The following is a 21,512-nucleotide window of genomic DNA, read 5'->3' as shown; positions in this document are numbered from 1 at the left end:
TTCCTAAGAAGGGTGGATTGACGGTTGTGAGAAATGAGAAGAACGAGTTGATTCCTTCGAGAGCGGTGACCGGGTGGCGTATGTGTATTGATTATAGGAGGTTGAACCAAGCAACAAGAAAAGATCACTTTCCATTACCTTTTATGGATCAAATGCTAGAGAGGTTAGCCGGAAGAAACTTCTATTGTTTCCTGGATGGTTATTCAGGATACAATCAAATATCAGTGAATCCGGCGGACCACGAGAAAACTGCCTTTACATGTCCTTTTGGCGTTTTTGCATACCGAAGAATGCCATTTGGACTATGTAATGCTCCCGCAACATTTCAAAGGTGCATGCAAGCTATCTTCTCAGATTTGATCGAGAAAAGCATCGAGGTGTTCATGGATGATTTTTCTGTGTACGGGTCGTCATTTGACTTGTGCTTGAAAAATCTTGATGTGGTGATGGAAAGATGTATTGAAACAAATTTGGTTCTCAACTGGGAGAAGTGCACTTTCATGGTAACGGATGGGATTGTTCTTGGCCACAAGGTATCTTCAAAGGGGCTTGAGGTCGATCCGGCAAAAATCGAGGTTATTGAGAAGCTTCCCCCTCCGGTGAATGTGAAAGGCATAAGGAGCTTCTTGGGACATGCTGGGTTTTATAGAAGATTCATCAAGGATTTCTCCAAGGTCGCAAAGCCTTTGAGTAATTTGCTCAACAAAGGTATGGAATTTAATTTTGATGAATCATGTCTAAAAGCTTTCCTAGAACTCAAAGCAAATTTGACCACCACACCCATAATTGTCGCTCCTAATTGGTCGCTTGAGTTTGAACTCATGTGCGATGCGAGTGACTATGCGGTTGGTGCGGTCTTAGGCCAAAGGAAGAACAAACAATTCCATGCTATACATTATGCGAGCAAAGTTTTAAATGAGGCACAGGTTAACTATGCCACTACCGAAAAAGAATTGCTCGCAATTGTATTTGCATTGGAAAAGTTTCGTTCTTACCTCATTGGTTCTAAAGTGGTGTGTTATACTGATCATGCCGCAATCAAATATCTTCTCACCAAGCCTGATTCAAAACAGAGGCTTATTAGGTGGATTCTTTTGCTTCAAGAATTTGATCTTGAAGTGAGAGATAAGAAAGGCACTGAAAATTTGATTGCGGATCATTTATCTCGGTTAGTGAATACCGATGTGACAAACAATGAGAAAGAAGTGAGGGAAGAATTCCCCGATGAAAAACTGTACATGGTACAAGAAGTTAGACCCTGGTTCGCAGATATGGCTAATCACAAAGCATCTGGCTGGATACCAGAGGATCTAACTTGGAATCAAAGAAAAAAGTTTTTGAACGATGCTAATTTTTATGTTTGGGATGATCCTCACTTGTTTAAGTTGAGTAGTGACAATCTTTTGAGAAGATGTGTCGCGGATGAGGAGACAAAAAGCATTTTGTGGCATTGCCACAATTCGCCGTATGGTGGTCATTTTAATGGTTTGCGTACGGCCACAAAAGTCCTTCAATCGGGATTTTGGTGGCCTACTTTGTTCAAAGATGCTTACCACCATGTTGCCTCATGCGACAGTTGTCAACGAACTGGTGGAATAGGGAAAAGAGAGGAAATGTCCCTCCAAAGTATTGTAGAAGTAGAAGTATTTGATTGTTGGGGCATTGATTTTGTTGGACCATTCCCTTCCTTTATGTCAAATGAATACATCTTGGTAGCTGTAGCTTACGTGTCTAAGTGGGTGGAAGCGATTGCTTCACCCAAAGCGGATGGTAAGACCGTGATAAAATTTTTGAAGAAAAATATATTTTCGCGGTTTGGCACGCCAAGAGTGTTAATTAGTGATGGTGGATCTCATTTCTGTAATGCCCCGCTTGAAAAAGTGTTGGAGCAATATGGAGTAAAGCACAAGGTGGCTACTCCATATCATCCACAAACTAATGGGCAAGTTGAGAGGACCAATAGAGAAATTAAGAGAATTCTTGAAAAAACTGTGTCTATCTCTAGGAAGGATTGGTCGATGAAATTAGATGAAACCTTGTGGGCGTATCGGACCGCTTTCAAAGCACCGATCGGTCTTACACCATTCCAAATGGTGTATGGTAAAAGTTGTCACCTTCCCGTAGAACTAGAGCATAAGGCATATTGGGCCTTGAAGCTTTTGAATTTTGACCACAAGTTGTGTGGAGAGAGAAGAAAAATCCAATTAAATGAGTTGGAAGAGATGAGATTGCATGCCTATAAGTCTAATTCGATTTACAAGGAAAAGACCAAATTCTATCATGATAGTAAGATTATAATTAAAGATTTTAAGGTAGGACAATTGGTGTTACTCTTCAATTCCCGGTTAAGACTTTTTCCGGGAAAGTTGAAGTCTAAATGGTCCGGACCGTTTTTGGTCAAAGAGGTTAGAAGCCATGGGGCTATTGTGATAGAGGACCAAAAATCAAAGCAAGAATGGGTAGTTAATGGTCAGAGGTTGAAGGTTTATCGAGGAAGCGATTTTAATCGTGAAACTTGTGTTTTATCGTTTGGTGATCCTTGATTGCCTTTGACCGTCGAGCTGACCGACGTTAAACAAAGCGCTTATTGGGAGGCACCCCAATTTGTAAATATTCAGCTTGTTTTATGTGTTTTTTTACCGTTTATGTTTTTTGCGTTCTGGTCGAGCCAAAATCAGCCTACCGGTAAAGTTACACTTGCTGGTAGAAGAAAAAATTTTCTGTGTTCTGTCAAGGGCGCTTAGCGCGCTCTAGCCCGCTTAGCGCGCTTTTGAAATTTTGGAACCCTTAGTTCCAGAGAGTTGCGCGCTTAGCGCGCTTCAGACCCCGCTTAGCGCGGGTGGGTTTTCAGAAGAAAAAAAAAAGATTATTTTTGAAATGTTGGGCCTTTGTTTCTGACCCGGCCCAGCGCGTTTTCTGAATGAAAAAATAGGGTTTGAGGTCTTTGTGCCTCATTTTTCCCCATTTTTGCTCTCCTAAGCTTGTTTTCTCTCTTTGCTTCTCCATTTTAGTCTTTGCTCTTTCTTCATCTTCATCATCACCAAGGTAAGCAGCTTCTTCTCCATTTCCTTTGCTATTTCTTTATGCTTGTTTTATATATTAGGGTTTAATTGTAGATTAGGAATAGAAATTTTGTGGTTAGGGTTTGTGTTTTGAAAACTTAGTGATATAATCTGATTTCCAGTGCCTTGTACATGTTTAGAATAGAATTTGGGTGCTGGAAATGTTTGGTTGCAACCCTGGTTCGCAGGGAATTTTTCTGCAAATCGCAGAGCGCGCTTAGCGCGGTCTGGGGATTTCAGAAAAATTCCCTCTTCTGCCTGTTTTTGTTTGATGCAGGGGGAGTGTTCTATTGCTTTGATTCTGACTGTAGCTGTTTATTTTTGTTATTTTTATGTTAACATGTTGGTTTTGTGTTGCCATTTCTTTAATCATTTCAGATGGGACCGAAATTCCTAGGCTCTAAGAAAAGAAAGACCGGAACCGAAGGTGGCAGTTCTTCTCAAGCACCTAGGGGTATTCCGTTTAATCATAACCGATTTAAGAGTCATGTCCAAGAGGAGAGGTACAAGAAGTTAGAGGTTAGGACATGGTGGCCAGAGCAAATTGTGAGAATCAATCCTGAGGGAACCTATGGGTGGTGTCATAACACCATTGAGGAGTATGGTTGGCTTAAACTTTGTGAGCCTGCACCTAAGTTTCATTAGGAGATTGTAAGAGAGTTTTATGCTAATGCCATTCCAAATGAGGAATTTCCGGTTGAAGGTGTGGCCTATGAGTTCAAAACTTGGGTGCGTGGTAAGGAAATCGACTTTTCTCGTCAGGCAATCCGTGAATTTCTTGGAACTCCATTGCCTTTTGAGGATGGTGAGCTGTGTGGGTATCATGTGCAATTGGCACGGGGAAATTTTGATTGGGAGCATCTGAAGGAGGTTTTGTGTATGAGTGGGCATTCTTATGATCTTAATCCTTCACAGCAGCCCCAAAAGTTCTCTAGAAAAGTGTTGACTACTAATGCTCAGGTTCTCATGTCGATGGTCCTTCATAATTTAAGGCCTAGGAGTCACACTTCCTCTTTGCCAGCTGAGTCTGCTGCTTTGGTTGCTCGTATGATTGAGCATGAGCCGATTGATATTACTCGCATTATTGCGAATGAGCTGAAGAGGGTTGCTTTGAGTGGAACTCGGCATGGTGATCGTGCTCCCTGCAAGCTGATTTTTCCTGGTTTGATCATGAATCTGTGCAAGAAAGCAAGAGTGCAGATTCCTTCTGAGGGTCTTGTGTCTATTGACACTTTTATTGATGATACTTTTATTGAGCGTTATTGTTTATCCAAGTTGATTGCTGTTCCTGTTGCTGCTGCTCGCCCTGCTCGCCGTCGTAGTGATCCTGATAGAGAGGAGAACTTGGCATTTCATATGGCGCATCAGAGAGCATTCATGTTTTTGCATGATTCTATATCTCAGCTGAGGTTGCAGATGATGGAGCCCCATGTAGCTCATCCGTGGAGTTCTCGCCAAGACTTGGTGGATTATGCTGATTGGCCTGAGGTCAGTCCATTTCCTGAGGAGGAAGAAGGTGGCGAGGATGAAAATGTGGAAGAAAATCAGGATGAGGATGAGTAGTTTTATATTTTATGTTTAGTGCTATTAGTATGTTTAGTGCTAGTTTTTTTTTTTATTTTGACATTAGCTTTGTTATGTTTTGTTCCATCCTTTTATAGGATGAGGTATTTTGAACCTTAGGCATTGCTATGCCTTTTTGGATATTGTGACACCTTTTGGTGTTTGTTTTAAATTATTAAGTTTTTAGTTTAATTGCTTTTATTTCTATGAACATATGCAATTGTGTTTTTTTTTTTAATTTTTGTTATCCTTGTGAAAGTGTTTCCTTGAGGGAGCAAGTTTTACATCCAATTGGGGCGGTGATGATATAATGTGAAATTAGTACGTGCAAGGTACATTTTTATCGTTTCTTTAATATACCATGAATTAGATGCTTGTAATTGTACAAATTAGATGTCATATTTTCTTTAACAAATATAGTTCAATATTGAATCATTTTAGTTCTAAAACTAGTGTGAGGAGCCTTTCCATTGTACATATATATATTATTTTGTGATTACCAATAATGTGCGTTTAACTCGTGTTTATTATGTTTAATCTTGCGTTTTTTATTTAATTGTGTAAAGCATGAAAGTGATCAAAGCATTTTGTTTCGTATTACGAGTATAACTTCTCTACCATATATAACCTACCCGGTGAGTGTGTGAGCATTTGATAACCACTTTGAGCCATTTTTGCCAAGATTCAAGCGGTATCAATTCCTTGTCTATATTTGCCGATTTTTGATATGAATCTTGATGATTTTCTTTCAACCTTGAAGAGTACCATTAATTGTGGTTAGGAATGTTTCCTTTTCGCCTTAGAATATAGAGCATTCGTGATTATGTGGTGGTAATATTCAAGTTGGGGAGAATATAAAATTTTGGTTGTATTGGTAGTGAGAAGTAAATAAGTGATTGCTCAAGAGAAAAAGAAAGAGAAAAAGAAAGAGAAAAAGAAAAAGAAAAAGAAAAAGAAAAAGAAAAAGAAAAAAAGGCTTTGTATATAGCTAGTTCCTTTAAATTAAGAAGGTGAACTCTTGAGCAATAAATTTGTGTGAGTGGTTGATAAGGATATGTGGATATAATTGTATTTGAATGCTCTCTTAGGTATTGACCCTTTCGTTTCAATGGCCTTGAGAAATGACACTTCCTTGTTAACCAAGCCAAGATACAACCCTAAAGACTTTGTGATTCTTGCTTTTACGCTTTTTATATAAATGTTGTGTAGATGAATGCATAATTAATTCTGGATGTTGGCGACATTGTTGTGTGAGTGTTAGGTCCTCAATTTTGTCTCTTACTAGAGAAGTGTGTAGGTTGTGATTCAATTTTGAACTTATTTTGTTTTAGGAACTGTTTACATCAAAGGTGTATTTAGTATTAGTATCTCAATCATAGTATTATTTTAGCAAGGGTGAGATGTTACTTGTGTGCTTATGGAATTTGAACCACCCATTTGTTCTTGTCTTAGCTTGTGCTCTCTTGGTTTTGTTTGTTGTTGTTTTTATGTTTGTTTTTGTTTGAGGACAAACAAAGGTTTAAGTTGGGGAGAGTTGTTAGTTACCAATTTGTGTAAATATCTTAGGTAATTTTTGGTAACTTTCAAGTCTTTTTGTGGTTAATAGTAGTATTTTATTATCATTTGGTATATATTTATTCTTATATTTATATTATTGTTGAATAGTTCTTATCTTTGCAATCTATGTTGGATTTTGTAGTTTTTACAGATAATTGGAAGCTTGGACCATGGAAAAAGGATTTTGATGATGTTCCAAGACCAAAGCCAAGGGTTGCTGAAAAGTGGAAGCGCGCTAAGCGAGGTTGAGCCCGCTAAGCGCGGTTTTGAAGAAAAGAAGGAAGTTCTGGCAGAGAGTTCCGCGCTAAGCGAGGTCTGGAGCCCGCTTAGCGCGGTTGGGCGGTTTAAGCAATTTTTGATAGCGCGCTTAGCGGGCTGCACCGCGCTAAGCGCGGTCTGCGAAACTTTGTTTATTTGATTAGGGGCCAGATCACTTTGAACAAGAGAGAGAGATATTTTGAGAGAGAACCAAGAGCACAAAACACTGTAGCAAACTAAGAGTTGAAGATTCGAAGCCTTGATCGTCGATTAATCGCCTTTGATGCTTGTTGATCTTCATCCTTTACTTCTTGAGCAAGCTACCATTCTCATGGATAGCTAAATCTCTTTTGTATCAAGATAAGATGTAATCTTCCTAGCTTTTTGTATGTATTTCTTGTGAATATATTGTGTATGAACATGTGATGATCAATATAAATGGTTTAGTTTGTTTATTAAAGCTTTTCTATGGTATAAATGTTTGAGACATCAATGTTTGTATCTAGACCTAACTCTATCATTTATCAAACTATAAGTTGCAGACATGGATTTAACGTTTGATGTTTACTTAGTATCGGTTTTAAAACGTTATTTGTATTGTTTAAACGGTGGAGAAATCGTCGGTTAAACAATACGGTAAATCTAACTATATCGTTGCGGACACGGACGATATAGGCGTCGATACGTAATTATATTGATCGTTACCGAGTTCAAATACGCATACTTATAAGGAAACATACAAATTTAGGTCGATGAAATCGAATCTAGATACATTTTCTTTAACTTAGAACTTTCATTACTTTACTCTTTGCTACTAAAAGTGTGAATGATCTTTTGCAAACCCAAACTTAAAGTAACATTAACTCAAGACAAAATAGGCTATAGAACGGCGGTAATATCGCAATAATCCCTGTGGATACGATATAAACGAAAAGGACACCACAATACTATTTCAACAGGGACTTAATTAAAGTTTCGACTGAGAGACTCAACTAATGTATTGCTTTAAGGACTCAACTAAAGTCTCTCATGTGGAACTCAACTAAAGTCTCTCACGGGGGTCTCAACTAAAGTCTCGCTTTAGGGACTTGAGTGAGTCTCGTTACAGGAACTTATCTTGATTCATGTTTAAAGTTCTCCTTTTAAGGTCCCCTCTACGGCGTCTGGATAAAGGAAAAGATACTAAAACACTTCTCCCTTTACAAGGCCCCGTGCTTGAGGGACTGTGTATTGGTATTGGAAATGACGTGATGGTTAAGTATTCAAAATCAAAGATGTTTATGACCATAAGATCCTCTGTCCAATATAAGGGGAAATAGTGGGTGTCATCGTCCCTTGTGGCAACCATGGATATGCCATCACACTCCCTCACCCTAATGAACACGTATTACTAATTCTTGAAATAGTTAAAGTAGGGGTGAATAAGACTTTTCCTGATAAAGCGCAAAGAGTCACCTAACCACATATGGTTCCTGTCTTATTACCATAAAAGGAGAAATGAGTACATATGGTAAGGTTAACGTCTAGACACCGACATATTATCTCAAAATCCCTTATAAAAGCCAAACCATTGGGCTTTATTTGGGATAGGCGACATTAATGGCCATGAGAACCTCTGACTCAAAATGAGTAAAAGGAATGAACACTTCAAGGTTGTGGACAACTGGGAGGTTCGTATAGAAAAGGAGTACGGTGAATCATTTGAGGCAGTTATGTTAGTTCGTTTTTCATCAGAGCAAGGCTACGGGATAACCTCCCCCTGTCTCCCATTCCATTAAGGTTTATGTGCTTATGGAAAGAGGTCATTCTCTTCTCAAAGGTTTAGCAAGTTTCGAAGTCCTCCACTCCCAAACATTTGGATGAGTTTGCCTCCATTAACAACTCTTAATTTCTTGAGAAAGCACGGGAAAAATATAGTCACTATCACTACTAGAATCAAAGGTGTTGTCATAACTCCCAAGCATACATATTTCGAGAATTTTATAGTCAATTGTCCTGTGAACTTGCCTGGAGTTTTTCATGCAGTTTTCATATAGTTTCTTGAGTTCTCTACTATTGGAAATTTCAATCATGTTACCTTTCTCGTCTAACTCCCTAATTATCACCATTATTTTTAAAAAGAGGGTGAATAAAGGAAGAAAGGGAATATGGTGTTATATGTGTGACGGAAAAAAAGATGAAGTTGAGCTTGAGAAGGATTGAGTGCAATTTTCCCTTCTAAGTGAAAACTCTGAAGATAAGATATTCTGTGAGCAGACTCTCTTTTTACTATTGTACTTTTAGCAAGTACAACTACATATAATCACCCTAAAGGCAATTTAGAAGTCTAAGTAAGCATGCAGTGTTGCCATAACACAATGTTACCTATTTGGTCTACTAGACTTCTTCATACTTTTAGAATTCTTTATTTTTTCTCGTATGCAACACGAACTTGTTACCCTAACACTATCTAGCCATATTCTAGCATTTTTTTTCTTTTGTTTACAATTTTCTTTGATCACTGATTCTTCAGCTTCATTTGTTATGTCTTTGGACTTTTTATTGTGTTTTCTTGTAGAAATGTTTAAAATTCCCATATTTCCCCTGAAAATCAAATTTAACTTAAAGATAGTAGAAAATTTCTGAAAACAAACTAAAGTTAACAAATCATCATACAAAATTAAGGGCTTAAAAACAATTATTTTTCATATCAACAATATACTTGGGTGCCTTCTTTTAAACATAACTTCATTTGGTAGGCATATAAAGTTCACAACATAATCTCATCAGCAGATCCCATGAACTTGCAATTAAAATACTAACCAAAGATGACATGTAATCTACTTATGTACGTGGGTAGAAACACAAAGTTGACTGCAAGTTTTTTCCAACTAGGAGTCGCAGTACATGTCAGGCTCGTCGGACATCCACGTTGAATGCAAATTGCTTCCAACTAGGAATCGCAGAACATGTCAGGCTCGTCGGACATCCACGTTGAATTCTAAACAAATAGAGTTAATATTGTGAAGGTCTTCCCTCTACTTTGACCGTCCCGCCTATTTTCTGGTGGTGTTTTATTTGAAGCAAAATGAAATAGTTGCAAATTTGATGGATTTCTACAACATTTTGTTGCTAATTTTGTATGATGTTGATTTAACCAAAGCTGCGGTTGATTTTGCATGCTGTTGATTTAGCCAAATTTTGTGGATTGATTTCATGTTGCTGTTAAGTGGGATTTGAAAAGTTAGTACTCATAGTACTGCATTAATTCTGCTTTAAAAGTAACATTATCCTGTTTTGGAGTAATTTAGTTTTTGCATCAATTAAATGCAAAGGGAATTTAGTAAGTGCCTAAATTACTTATTCAAAATACCTTAACCAAGATGATACATAACTCTATTATTGCATGTCTTTCTGAAATACACAAGCATAGTTTAAAAATGAAAAGTAAATGTTAAGTTAATCCACATTTATATTATTTACTATATATTGAGGGTTTCTTATCAGACATGACCATTTTTAATAAGATTTCAGACGATTACATTCTTGTGAATTAATTATGGCAAACCAGAAATACATTTTGTTGTACTAAATAAAATTTTAAGAGGATGCTGTTGTACTGAATAAAATTTTAAGAGGATGCTGTTGTACTGAATAAAATTTTAAGAAATTTCATTCTCTTGTCACTTCCAGAAATACATAGAATTTGGTAGAAATCAAGTGCAAAGTAATAATACTTGAATTAGACAAGTGAAAACAGATTAAATTCAAGTATTCAGACTGTTTAAAGTATATGACAGGAGAACAAAACAACCTAAAATACTTAAATGAAAATCAAGATTTTCTTTGTTGAAAAAACACAAAATGGCACACAGTAACACTCTAACTATCCTTAGCCTCCTCAGCAGCTGTCTCAAAAGTCTCTCCTGGGACAAGCTCCGGAACATCATCATCATTCTCTTCTTGAGCTGTGGCTGCGCCAGCACCTGCTTCAGGAACCTGCTTATTGAACTGCTCAGCTATCTTCTTCAGGTTTTCCAAATTATCTGGCCCTGTATTTTAATAATATTCAAAACATTAAGATGGGAAGGACACTAAACACCAAACACGACTTTGAAAATGTTGAAAGCACATACCTAATTGGTGGATAATGCTGGGAAGAATGTCTTGCAACTCTGCAGAAGGGGAGATTAAATTTTAACATCATACAACGGCAAATAACCAGCCATAAAATAAGCAGCACGTTATAGAAGGTAGTTCAAAAAAATTGTGCAAAGCAATGCCTTAGTGTACTCTAAAATGAATAGGGTGTATTATCTTACTCTTGGTTTGTGGAGCACCACTAACAACCCATGTATTAGCAGCAATGGACGCTTGAACTGCAAAGAAAACAATCCAATTTAAATGTCAGCAAAATCTTAAAAGCAATATACAGAAAACCTGTCATATTAAAAGTATTAATGCTGAAATATAGTAGACTGTCATCACCTTTGGGGTTTGAGAATTGGATGACAACATCATCTTTAAAGATATTGACCTCCTCAATTTGTGGGATGGCATTCACCCCAATTCTCTTCAAGGTACTCTGAAGCCTTTTGTCGTCTGTAGTTGTTGTCTTATGGACAGCCTTCTTCTTTCTACAGTAATAAGAAGGCACATCATCAAGAGATAATTCAACTTAACAAAAGCATTGTGGATTCACAACAAAACAACTAAACAAGAAAATTGAGAAACAACTGATATTTATGAGAACTAAAGCTCATGCCAACATATGCCCAGTGACTCCAATGACTAATGACAGAACTAATTAACAGGACAACTCTAACAGGTCAGAATATGACAACCAAGTTATATTAGAAAAGACCAAAGTTAGGCTTCAAAAATACCTTCTGACGGTACCCTTTCCACCAGTTCTAACCGAACCGGCCATCTTCATCAACTTTTCACGATTCATCTGGGTAAAAGGTACAAAAACTAAAAACATCAGAAGCAAAACTCAATATGGAGTGGGAAGACCTCCATAGAGTAGGTTGTATAATTGAAATACATGGTGGAAACTTGACAACACTTTGATAACACTGTATAACATAAGCAAGCTAGAAATGTGAATTCAAATAAATCCTCAACAATCCCAAGTTAAAGAAGCTAAATTCGGCTTTACACATGCATATTAATCTGAACCCATGAACCCATATTCCAGAAAAAAAATGCTATACAAACCAAATCCAATCTGAAAGGAAAACAAAACTTCTCAACCACCCTTCAAAAATCAGTATCTCAAAGCTCAATATACAACTAAAAATGATTGATTTGGGAAAAACAGAGACCTAAAAAACTAAAATGATAAAAAAAATGGAATTGAAAAATAGAACGAATTCGAAATCAACACAAGGCATAGTAATTAGGTCAAATCCTGAAGAATTAAAAAACCAACACAACAACGGAAAACAAGATACAACAAAACAAAAAATCAGTGAAATGAAATAGTGAAGTAGTAAAGAAAGTACCTTTGTTAAATCAGTGATTTTAGACACAGGGTAAGCCTCACCGCGAAGAAGAACGAAACAACGCAACCAGATAAGGACCCTTCTTATACCTATAAAACCCTAGTACCTTTTTTATTTATTTTATTAAAATAAAAATTAGAAAAGTTGGGCCGGATATGTAGGCCCAATACCAAAAGCCCATTACCCGATTCCGAATCTGAACCCAAACCCGAGTTATCTAAGAGAGTATCAACAAACACGGTTACTTTACACGTTCACGCTGAGTTCTGAGTGGTGATGAATATTTTGTTTTTTATATTATTATTATTCTTTTAGATTTTCTAATGGCTTCGCTATTACATTCTTCATCTTCATGGCTCTCTTCTATGCTGATGAAGCCGAACAAAAACGTGGGATTGGTGGTGATGCTTCCTTCAACAACGCTAAAATCTTCGAAGTTGTGTTGTGTTAAGAACCCCGACAGCGAGGGATCTTCTGAAGTTATTAATTCGATTGAAGCTAAAGAAACTGCTCCTGTTGATCGTATAAAGCTCGCGTTTGAAAAAGCTAAAGCTTATAAAAAATCGATTAAATCTAACTCTAGTTTGGGAATTGAGGAAAGTGGTGGTGAGGGAGACAATTCGGTTAAAGTGAATCCAAATGTTGTTGATGGAGGGAAAAAGGATATGCCGGATAGATTGAAGATTGCTATGGAGAAGGCTAGAAAGTATAAGCAGAATAAAGAAGTTGTTGTTAGTGAAACTGATCAAGGTAAATAATTGGCTTATTTGAGCTTATTCTAATGAACTTAATTTATGAAAACAGCTTATGATATGTTGAAGCTTATCTATTTGTATAAATGCCTGTGAAACTTTTTAAGAAATTTATGAAACTGTTTTCAACTTGTTACTGCAAGCTCTTTAGAATAGCTTATTGAAACAGCTTATAAATTATCTAAAAACAGTTTATAGATAAGCACTTATATAACATGTGTTTATTATGTATTTATTTGTTTTAAAATAAATAGGATTGCAAGGAGGGAGTGTGAGGACATGGGATGAAAATATGAATGACAATAGTGTTGGTAAGAAAGTAGAACTGTCTGTTTCAAAGATGGATTTTGTGGGGCTTGGTTTTGCGGATAAGCCGAAGACAAGGGGACTTCCGGCTGGTCTGCTTCCTTTTTCAGACCCCTACTTAGATGGTGACTTACCTGAGGTGGAGTTTATCGTCGGAGACTCAACCAAGTTCGATACAAAAACAAAAGCTCCGCAACGTGAACAGACATCACAGCCTGAACAGACATCGGAAGATGAGTCAGATCTGTACAAGCCAAAAGTTTCTACATGGGGTGTATTTCCCAGACCTAACAATATTTCAAAAACAGTATGTATTTAGTATTTGCAATATGAACCTTTATAGTTCACTTGTTTGTGATACTGATATGATTTCCCTTTCAAATATACATTTTTGGTTCTCGGCCTATTCAGTTTGGAGGTGGAAGAGTTATACTTCCTGGAGAAGTTTTAGAGACTGCAGAAGAAAAAGCTACAAAAGAAGAGCGCACAAAGCAAGTGCTTGCTGCTTACAAGAAGACATATGGATTAAATATTGATCCAAAGTTAAAAGCCGAGTGCCAGGAGGTAAGCATAACTATTTGTATCCCAAAATCTTGCTGCCATCATTTCCCTTTTTTAAAACATAAGTATGTATTGTTTTCATTCTCTCTGCAATATTTGTATGCGTATGAGGATATTTTAAATTTGTAAGGAAAAAGAAATTGATGGCTTAAGATGATCACCTCTCTTTATTTTATTTGTTTTTCTAAAATTATATTGTTCAATTTCAAAAATAATGTGCAAGGCTCTAGATAGTTGCCATTGCTTGTTAATTAGTTATTAGCCTCTTTAATTGTTTATCTGTTGCTTAGTAATTCAAACAAAATTTTATTTCATGAATTGTATACAATATTCATAGGAATTGAACAAAGGGGACTTGTTAATGGATGCGGGAAAACTGAAGGATGCATTACCCTACTATGAGAAGGTTATTGATAAACTACCCTTCCAGGTACACGCTTATATTTCAATCACTTACGTGCCAGTTTTTAAGAGGTGGGGGAATGCATGTCTATCTTTCCAGTAAGAACATAATATCATGCTTGATGAAGGTAGACACAATAAAAGCACCAGTGGAATGAGATGAATTTTTTTTTTCTTCAAACCAAAAGGGTATTTTGATTGTCCGTTTAAAAATTATTTTCAGATTTGTTGAGCATTACATTGTGCTTAACATTTGAACTTTTGAATGTCATGCATAACATATACTCTAGCAGGGAAACTAGGAAAACATATATATGGAGGAATATGTGTATGAAATTGAACATGTCTGTGCAGAGTGAACTCCACGGATTAGCAGCCTTACAGTGGTCGATTTGTCTAGACTCCCTCAGTAGGTATGTTTGTAATGTTCTTGACATATCTAAATTTCTCATGTAATATACCTTGTTGTGTTCTACATAGGATTGAAGACACTGTAATTTACATATGCAAGGTAGTTATTTCGGGATTGTGCATCATGATACACTCACAGCACAACTGTGTTGTCTTTCAAAGTTAGCTATAGAGCAAATAGTTTAACGTAAAAGGTTAAATGATTGAGTAGTTTTTAAAACAGGTCATAATATTGCATTGTGTTCGGTTCGATAGGTTTGTCTTGGGTTGCCTTGTTGTCTCCAACATTGTCATCACTGTCGAGATTAATTCAGAAATTTGGATTCAAATAAGTTTTTAAGAGGCAAATTTTGGTAAGTTAATGGTTTTGTTAGTTTTCATAAGTTTGAACCGTGGACCTCCTTCGGTGTCTTAAATAAGTCTATCTCCTGTTCTTGGAAATATTTCATTGACTACTGAAAAGCTAATCTTTGAAACTTGTACAAACATCCCAAGTCTAAGATAATTGAGCAAGTGTGACTGATAACTTGTATAGTGAGAATGTCTATTGTAATCCTTGTGTAGGGATACCTAGTATTGTAAGTTTGTAACCACTTGGAATGGATTTTCAAGTTTACCCAAAAGTTGCAATCTTGTTCTGAGATAGTGAATATAATTGTTTTTTTATCAAGTAACCTTGTGGCTGGAATTCTCCCTTTAAAGGTGAACAAGTGGGATGTCGCGGGTTCAATCCCGCGCCCCTGTATCATGTTAATTGTGTCGTTCTCATTTTATTTGTGTTTTTTATGGATTTCTATTTTCTATCCGTGGTGTGCGGTTTTACTTTTTCCATCAAAGTATGCAAGGGATGAGATATAACGAATACATAGTGAAGACTTAGATGGGATTTCGCTAATGCTACTACACGAAAAGCGGTGAAATCTTAAACTGGGGAAGGGGGAGAATAATATCATTTATTTGCTGAAACTCAACTATATTTTATCTACACACCATGTATTCTATTGAAGTTGAACTGCAACTTTTATTGATATAATAACTTGTAGTATCAGTTAACAATTTAAATCATATAAACATGTCACTGCCAGTCGTCTACAACTAGGACTTCATTCATAAACAACCATAGAAGTGTATGTGTTTTGCTGATTATTAATGAACTGTTTTTTCTTCTTAATAAAAAAGTTTCCAATATATTTTAATGATTGACAGGCACAGTGAAGCGCGAAGTATGTATGAAAAGCTTCAATCTCACCCAAATGTTCAAGTAAGCAAGAAAGCAAGACATTTCACGTTCAGTTTTCAGGTAGTTTCCGGTGGCTTTTAAGTTTAGGAGTTTATGTAAAATGATTTGCTAAATACCAGTGCAACACATAACTAATAGGAAATTTTACAATAGTTGATTCCCTTGAAAATAATATTTCGCAACATTTTTTACATGAAAGCTTGTAAATGGACATCCATTCTCCAACTTTACTTTATAATAAAAGTAAAAATGGGGAATTTTAGTAAGGAAAATCGAATTTATTTTTATACATTTAAACATATTTGGATCTAGCTCTGTCGTATTGCTTGCTTCTGCTCAACTTGTTCTTAAGCTTTGTTTTCTTTCCATGGTAGTGATTTTCTTTCTTTGCTAATAAAAAAAAGAATATTGATTTGAATGTAAACTACAATAAATATATTTTCATTGGATATTTCTTATACATGAACTCTTGCAGGCTATGGAAATGATGAAGGTGAGGACAGGTTCTTCAAGTTATTCGAAGAACACATTCTATGAGAGTTATTTCAATGCCTTTATTGAAAAGAAAATAGACTACACCGTTAAAGTTAAAAATGAAGTGGTTAAAGAAAGTTCAATGAATCAGGTTATTCTGTATTTTCTTTTTCTAACTTCTCCTATTTTTGTTGTACTACTTCTTGCAGTTCAGAAAAGAATATAAATTTCTTTATTTTGTTTGTATATAAGTCCTTGAAACACAAGATATAGAGTGTATCCAGTTTGGACAATTTAATAGATATGTATAGGTATTTTTATTTTTTTTATATGACATAAAATTGGATGGAAGATAGAAGAATACCGCAGATACCATTTCAACCTCTGGCCTGGAAACAGAAATTGTTGGGAAACAGAATTTTTGTTGTTGGATGGATCAATGCAGATTTGAAAGAGGTTATTTGAATTTGTGGAATAGTTTAAGCATTTGTAAAAGTGTGTGAAGTATAGAAATTTTAAGAAGTGTATCAATTGTGTAATACCGGAATGAAATATGACTCGACGACTCTGTTAATCAATGTTAACATGGTTGTTGTTAATAAAAGTTTTAAGGGGATTGTCTCGGGAGCAGAGTCGATAAAATGTTGCATGAACATTTGATGAGGAGACCAGGCCCTATTGCAGATCTCCCATAGGTCAGCAACCGAGTCATGTTTGCAGTTGATGTTGATTATAGAATTCAGCCTAGACCAGATTTTCGAGGCAACTGAGCAGGAACATAAAAGATGAGTAGTTGTTTCTAAGTTAGACTCGCAGAAGCTGCAAATGGAAGAAAGTTGACATTTTCTCTAAGACTGAGTTCTATCAGTTCGAAACTTGTTGTGCATCAGTCTCCAAATTAGCAGGGATTTGGAGGGAGGGATAAATTTATTCCATATCATATTTTTCCAATTAATATTTTGAGCAGGATGATCACGAGTATTATGCAAATTTACCTTAACTTTTAATATCAAATTTACATGGTTAGTCTTGTGCTCAGTGCTCACTCTAATAAAGCAATCATTCACACTTCTAAAACACAAACAAGAAAAAAATTAATGCTAGTACTAATTTATACTACAGTTTATTTGCTACGGATTATAAAAAATATATATTTGATATTCAAAATTAAAGGGTTTTTTTTTTGTAAAAATAATATTGTGTTTTTATCATAGTAAAAAAAATCAATTTTATAAAATCAATTGTAAAAAAATTAAATAAACGACTCAAAGTAATTTATCTTTTAAAAAAATTGATTCTTGTTTTTAACAAAATTTGGAACAACAAAAACTAAAGTGATTATTTTTATGTTTTATATGTGATTTCCTTATAAAAATCGTGATGGACCTTACATTTGACTCGCTAATCACTCATTCTCATAAAATCGAGATGAATAACTTTTGTGATCAGTGAGTGGACAAGAGACTCTATAGATTGATGAGTGGCGAAAGGTTATAATTGCAAACACTTTAATATCCAAGTTAATGAACATAAAAGATGTAAGAGATACTTGAGATATAACGTTATGTATCTATCTCTCTAGTTTCAAAGCTCTTATGCAAATGTTTAGAGAAACCCTAGATTATGATTGGAATATGTTTTAGTTCGACCGTTGGGCCAAAAGGAGAAAGCTCAACCATCAATCCTAATCAGTCCATAAAAGCATGAAGGTACAATGTAACTCCACTTTGGAGCTCGACACTGGACCCACGTATAGGGATGTTGCTTATTGTTAGATGTCATCAAATGTTCTCTCGTATTTCAGGCTAAAATGGTAGGGAACGTCCAGAACCACCATTGATATAAAAGGCATCCCGCTTGAGACTTGAGATACTCTCTCTATCCCAAAGCTTACTCTATTCTTCATTCTCTTATTGACTTGGACGGAGTGATAACCTTGCAGCTTCATCCCCGTGTCGTCATTGGGAAGATCTATTCCACCGCATCTAGACTCTTTTAATCCAAAGTCACGAATCATAATAAATAATTATGCTCGAACAAAGAAGACGACTTCTAATCCAACTGCAAAAAAACTCTAAAGCTCTTCTAGTATCCAAATCGTCTCTTGCATTTGTTGTTGATTTAGTTGGTGTCAAATCTACTAGCAAGAAAGATGTTTCACCACAAAGTTCATTCAAATTATCAGCAGTGGCCCAAAGGCAAGAGAAAGATAGATATATCTTAGGGTTTCAAGACCACGAGAAGGTGGGTGGAACTCCTAATGCAATGCTTCCATTAGTCGTGACCACCTTCATAGCCAAATACTTTGTATCAGGGATCCTCTTCGACAACGAAAGCTCATGTGACTTGATATACCTTGAAGTTTTCATGAGATTAGCACCGCGCATGAAATATTTGAAACTGTATGAAGGCTAGGACCTTCTAGCATTCAATGACTCCTTAACTCGTCCGTTGGAACCATAGATCTACCAGTCTCGTTCAAAGAAGGCAAAAACAAGAGAATTGTGAAAGTTTGATTTCTCATCATCCCTTACGAAAGCGTCTAAAACGACATCCTTGAAAGGTCGTTTCTGAAAGGTCGTTTGTGAAGAGGAAATATCACAACAGTTCATGTAAGGCATTCGTTATTGCAATTGATTTGTATGGGTCTACCTTGAAGTGCGAGAAGATAAAATCCCTTAGGACGATCAAGATAACATTTGTCAATAATTTCATTTTTTTCACCAATCTTATACAATATTTCATTTAGTGCTACATATATAATTTCTTTAATGAGGTTGAATACTTCAAAGTAACCCCACAAGTCTGCACCACAATTTCATTATGAAATAATTTTGATGTCGGTTTCACTTTAATAAACATAATCCACCATGATCAGGGTCGTCCCCGACAATTTGGAGGCCCTGTGTCAATTTTAAAAATTGGCCCCAATAAAAAAGAAGATAGAGAAACAATATCACATTTTTTCCTTTTTTATATAAAATAATACTTTTAAATAGTAAAAGTGTAGGCACAAAGGATCGAACCATTGACCTTTGAGTAAAAAACAAGTTTCTTTACCACTATGATAAGTCTTGGTCAGTGCATGCATATACCTATTTCTAGAATTCTTAATTTGGGAATTTTCGCATTATACTAGAAAACAAAAAGGACTAAATTGATCTTGATCATATTTTCAGATTTTATTTACAACAAATATTTATTTTGTATTATCTAAGTTATCATTTATCAATAGTCAACTTTTTTAGTCGAGCTCATAAGTTAACTGCCACATTTGTAAGTTAAATGTAACATCATATTTTTTGTCAATTTCTTAACACACCCTATGTTTTTCTAGCGCACCGCGTGAAATTACGTATATGCCCTCAGATTTCGGAGATACAACTCCAGGACGCACCAAGATGTAATAAAACACAAACTTTTTTGGAGATGCAGTTCCGATATAAAACTGACTATGTATTTTTGGAATAATGCTTTACAGAATGCAGAAAAACATAATTGAAATACACCAATTTCACAAAATCAAAATACCATTGATATCTTTTTATTTGACGTCTTTTACCATTATAATAACGGTTCTCAATTTTTGCAATAGTCGCGGTACTATCACAGTGGATCAACACAGCTGGCATAGGTTTTTCCCATAAAGGAATCTCAGCTAGCAAGCATCTTAACCAGCTTGCTTCTTCACTAGCTGTGGCTAGTGCTATAATCTCAGACTCCATCATAGACTGAGCCAGGATAATATGTTTCTTAGATCTCCAATATACAGCTCCACCGGCTATGCTAAATATATAACCACTAGTAGCTTTGGAATCATCTGATAAGGTGTTCCATTCTGCATCACCGTACCCTTCTAGTACAACAGGAAATTTCTGATAATGTAGGCCGAGATCCATGGTCCTTTTAAGATACCTCATGACTCACTCAATAGCATTCCATTGCTCGATACTCGGTCTACTCGTAAACCTGCACAACAGTCCTACAACATATGTAATGTCAGGTCTAGTACAATCAGTGACATACCTAAGACTTCCAATGATGCTCGCATATTCGGTTTGTTTGACACTTTCACTAGTGTTCTTAAAGAGTTTTACACTTGGATCATATGGTGTGCACGCAGGTTTACAATCAAAGTATTTATATATCTTTAAGATCTTCTCCACATAGTGTGATTGATCCAATGAAATTCCTTGTTCGGATCTCGTGATCTTGACATCGAGTATCATGCTTGCTTCCCCGAGATCCTTCATATCAAAGTTGTTGCACAACAATGATTTCACATCATTAATGGTCTGAATGTTTGACCCAAATATGAGTAAATTGTCTACATAGAGACATATGATAGTGCAAATGCGATTCTCAGATTTGTAATAAACGCATTTGTCACTTTCATTCACTTTGTACCCATTTGTGATCATTAAGTTATCAAATTTTTCATGCCATTGCTTAGGAGCTTGTTTTAGTCCATACAGGGACTTATCTAACTTACAGACCTTATTTTCTTGTCCATGGATCACAAAGCCTTCTGGTTGTTCCATATAGATTTCTTCTTCTAAGTCACCATTTAAAAAAGTTTTTTTAACATCTATTTGGTGTACTATTAAGTACCCTAATGGATGTAATTCTAGTGACTGGAGAGAGGGTGTCGAAGAAATCTATATTTTCTCTTTAATGGTTTGCCCGTAGGCTTCAGAACCGCACCGAATTTCTTTTTGTTGTTTGAAAAAATTAAGACTTCATCGTACAGATCTTGTCTCCGAGATTCCTGTTCAATTTGGAGGCGAGTAATCAGACTCTCGATTGAAAAAATTTAGTTTTATGTCGAAGCGAATTTTTGAAGTCTTTCCAACCAGGGGACAGTTTGTGAATTATAACAGCAATCTGAAATTGTTCATCGAGTGACATACCTTCAATTATGATTTCATGAGCAATTTTTTGAATTTCATAGCTTTGAGCTTCCACAGATATTTCATCCATCATCTTGTAGTTCAAGTTGTGGCTTACAGCAAATTTCTTTGCACCTGCTTCTTCAGTATCATATTTATTCTGCGGAGCTTCCCATACATGTTTAACAGTCTTGCAGTTACTGTAGTAATCATACAAATCATCAGCAAGACTGTTCAAAATGTGATTAGAATTGTCCATATATTGATGAGTTGTCCATATATTAATGAGCTAATGGATGCTAAATGAGTTCCAACCTTTGTTTTTTCCTAGGTAATGATGACCCCAACTCTTCTTGCATCACTCTCATTATTGGTTTTTCAATCACATGTTCTGAGGCTCCAATGGCCTATGATACCCACATCCTATAATTTGGATTTTATTTCAACAAGTCTAAAGTTTATTATAAGTTCTTGACCTACAACATCTAAAACTATTCGGGTAGTGTCAATTGCATAGTACAATACATATTTTTATTAAGGGTCATGCTAAC

The 21,512-nt window shown here is 35.9% G+C and overlaps 2 protein-coding genes across 3 annotated transcripts; one reads left to right on the top strand and one right to left on the bottom strand.

The window, feature by feature from the left end:
• Positions 1-10,161: 10,161 nt before the first annotated feature.
• Positions 10,162-12,017, bottom strand: LOC131632240 (nascent polypeptide-associated complex subunit beta-like). Its single transcript, XM_058903025.1, has 6 exons — positions 11,927-12,017; positions 11,306-11,373; positions 10,908-11,056; positions 10,742-10,798; positions 10,556-10,594; positions 10,162-10,471 (listed from the first exon to the last, which is right to left on the bottom strand). Exons 2-6 carry the CDS (start codon positions 11,371-11,373, stop codon positions 10,302-10,304), a joined length of 483 nt encoding a protein of 160 aa, XP_058759008.1. The 5' UTR covers positions 11,927-12,017; the 3' UTR covers positions 10,162-10,301.
• A 164-nt stretch (positions 12,018-12,181) lies between these two features.
• LOC131632239 (uncharacterized) lies at positions 12,182-16,399 on the top strand. 2 transcript variants are annotated; one of them, XM_058903023.1, is made up of 7 exons: positions 12,182-12,676; positions 12,933-13,291; positions 13,396-13,548; positions 13,883-13,975; positions 14,302-14,360; positions 15,565-15,658; positions 16,074-16,399. In XM_058903023.1, exons 1-7 carry the CDS (start codon positions 12,250-12,252, stop codon positions 16,296-16,298), a joined length of 1,410 nt encoding a protein of 469 aa, XP_058759006.1. In that variant the 5' UTR covers positions 12,182-12,249; the 3' UTR covers positions 16,299-16,399. The 2 variants fall into 2 exon arrangements, with proteins under 2 accessions (XP_058759006.1, XP_058759007.1); XM_058903024.1 differs by lacking the exons at positions 15,565-15,658; positions 16,074-16,399 and adding an exon at positions 14,614-15,530.
• Positions 16,400-21,512: the final 5,113 nt, after the last annotated feature.

Source organism: Vicia villosa, unplaced genomic scaffold (assembly GCF_029867415.1).
Source record: "Vicia villosa cultivar HV-30 ecotype Madison, WI unplaced genomic scaffold, Vvil1.0 ctg.000920F_1_1, whole genome shotgun sequence".
NCBI lineage: Eukaryota > Viridiplantae > Streptophyta > Magnoliopsida > Fabales > Fabaceae > Vicia > Vicia villosa.
This window is presented reverse-complemented; position numbering and strand designations above follow the sequence as displayed.

What these genes read in the sequence shown, in the direction of transcription:
- LOC131632240 (XM_058903025.1), bottom strand. Translation starts at nt 11,373, where the DNA reads ATGAATCGTGAAAAGTTGATGAAGATGGCCGGTTCGGTTAGAACTGGT. An exon ending in CCAATTCTCAAACCCCAAAG is followed by an intron (nt 10,799 to 10,907) that starts GTGATGACAGTC and finishes TTTTCTTTGCAG; the next exon opens with TTCAAGCGTCCATTGCTGCT. An exon ending in TGGTGCTCCACAAACCAAGA is followed by an intron (nt 10,595 to 10,741) that starts GTAAGATAATAC and finishes CCCCTTCTGCAG; the next exon opens with AGTTGCAAGACATTCTTCCC.
- LOC131632239 (XM_058903023.1), top strand. Translation starts at nt 12,250, where the DNA reads ATGGCTTCGCTATTACATTCTTCATCTTCATGGCTCTCTTCTATGCTG. An exon ending in TGTCTAGACTCCCTCAGTAG is followed by an intron (nt 14,361 to 15,564) that starts GTATGTTTGTAA and finishes AATGATTGACAG; the next exon opens with GCACAGTGAAGCGCGAAGTA. An exon ending in ATTTCACGTTCAGTTTTCAG is followed by an intron (nt 15,659 to 16,073) that starts GTAGTTTCCGGT and finishes GAACTCTTGCAG; the next exon opens with GCTATGGAAATGATGAAGGT.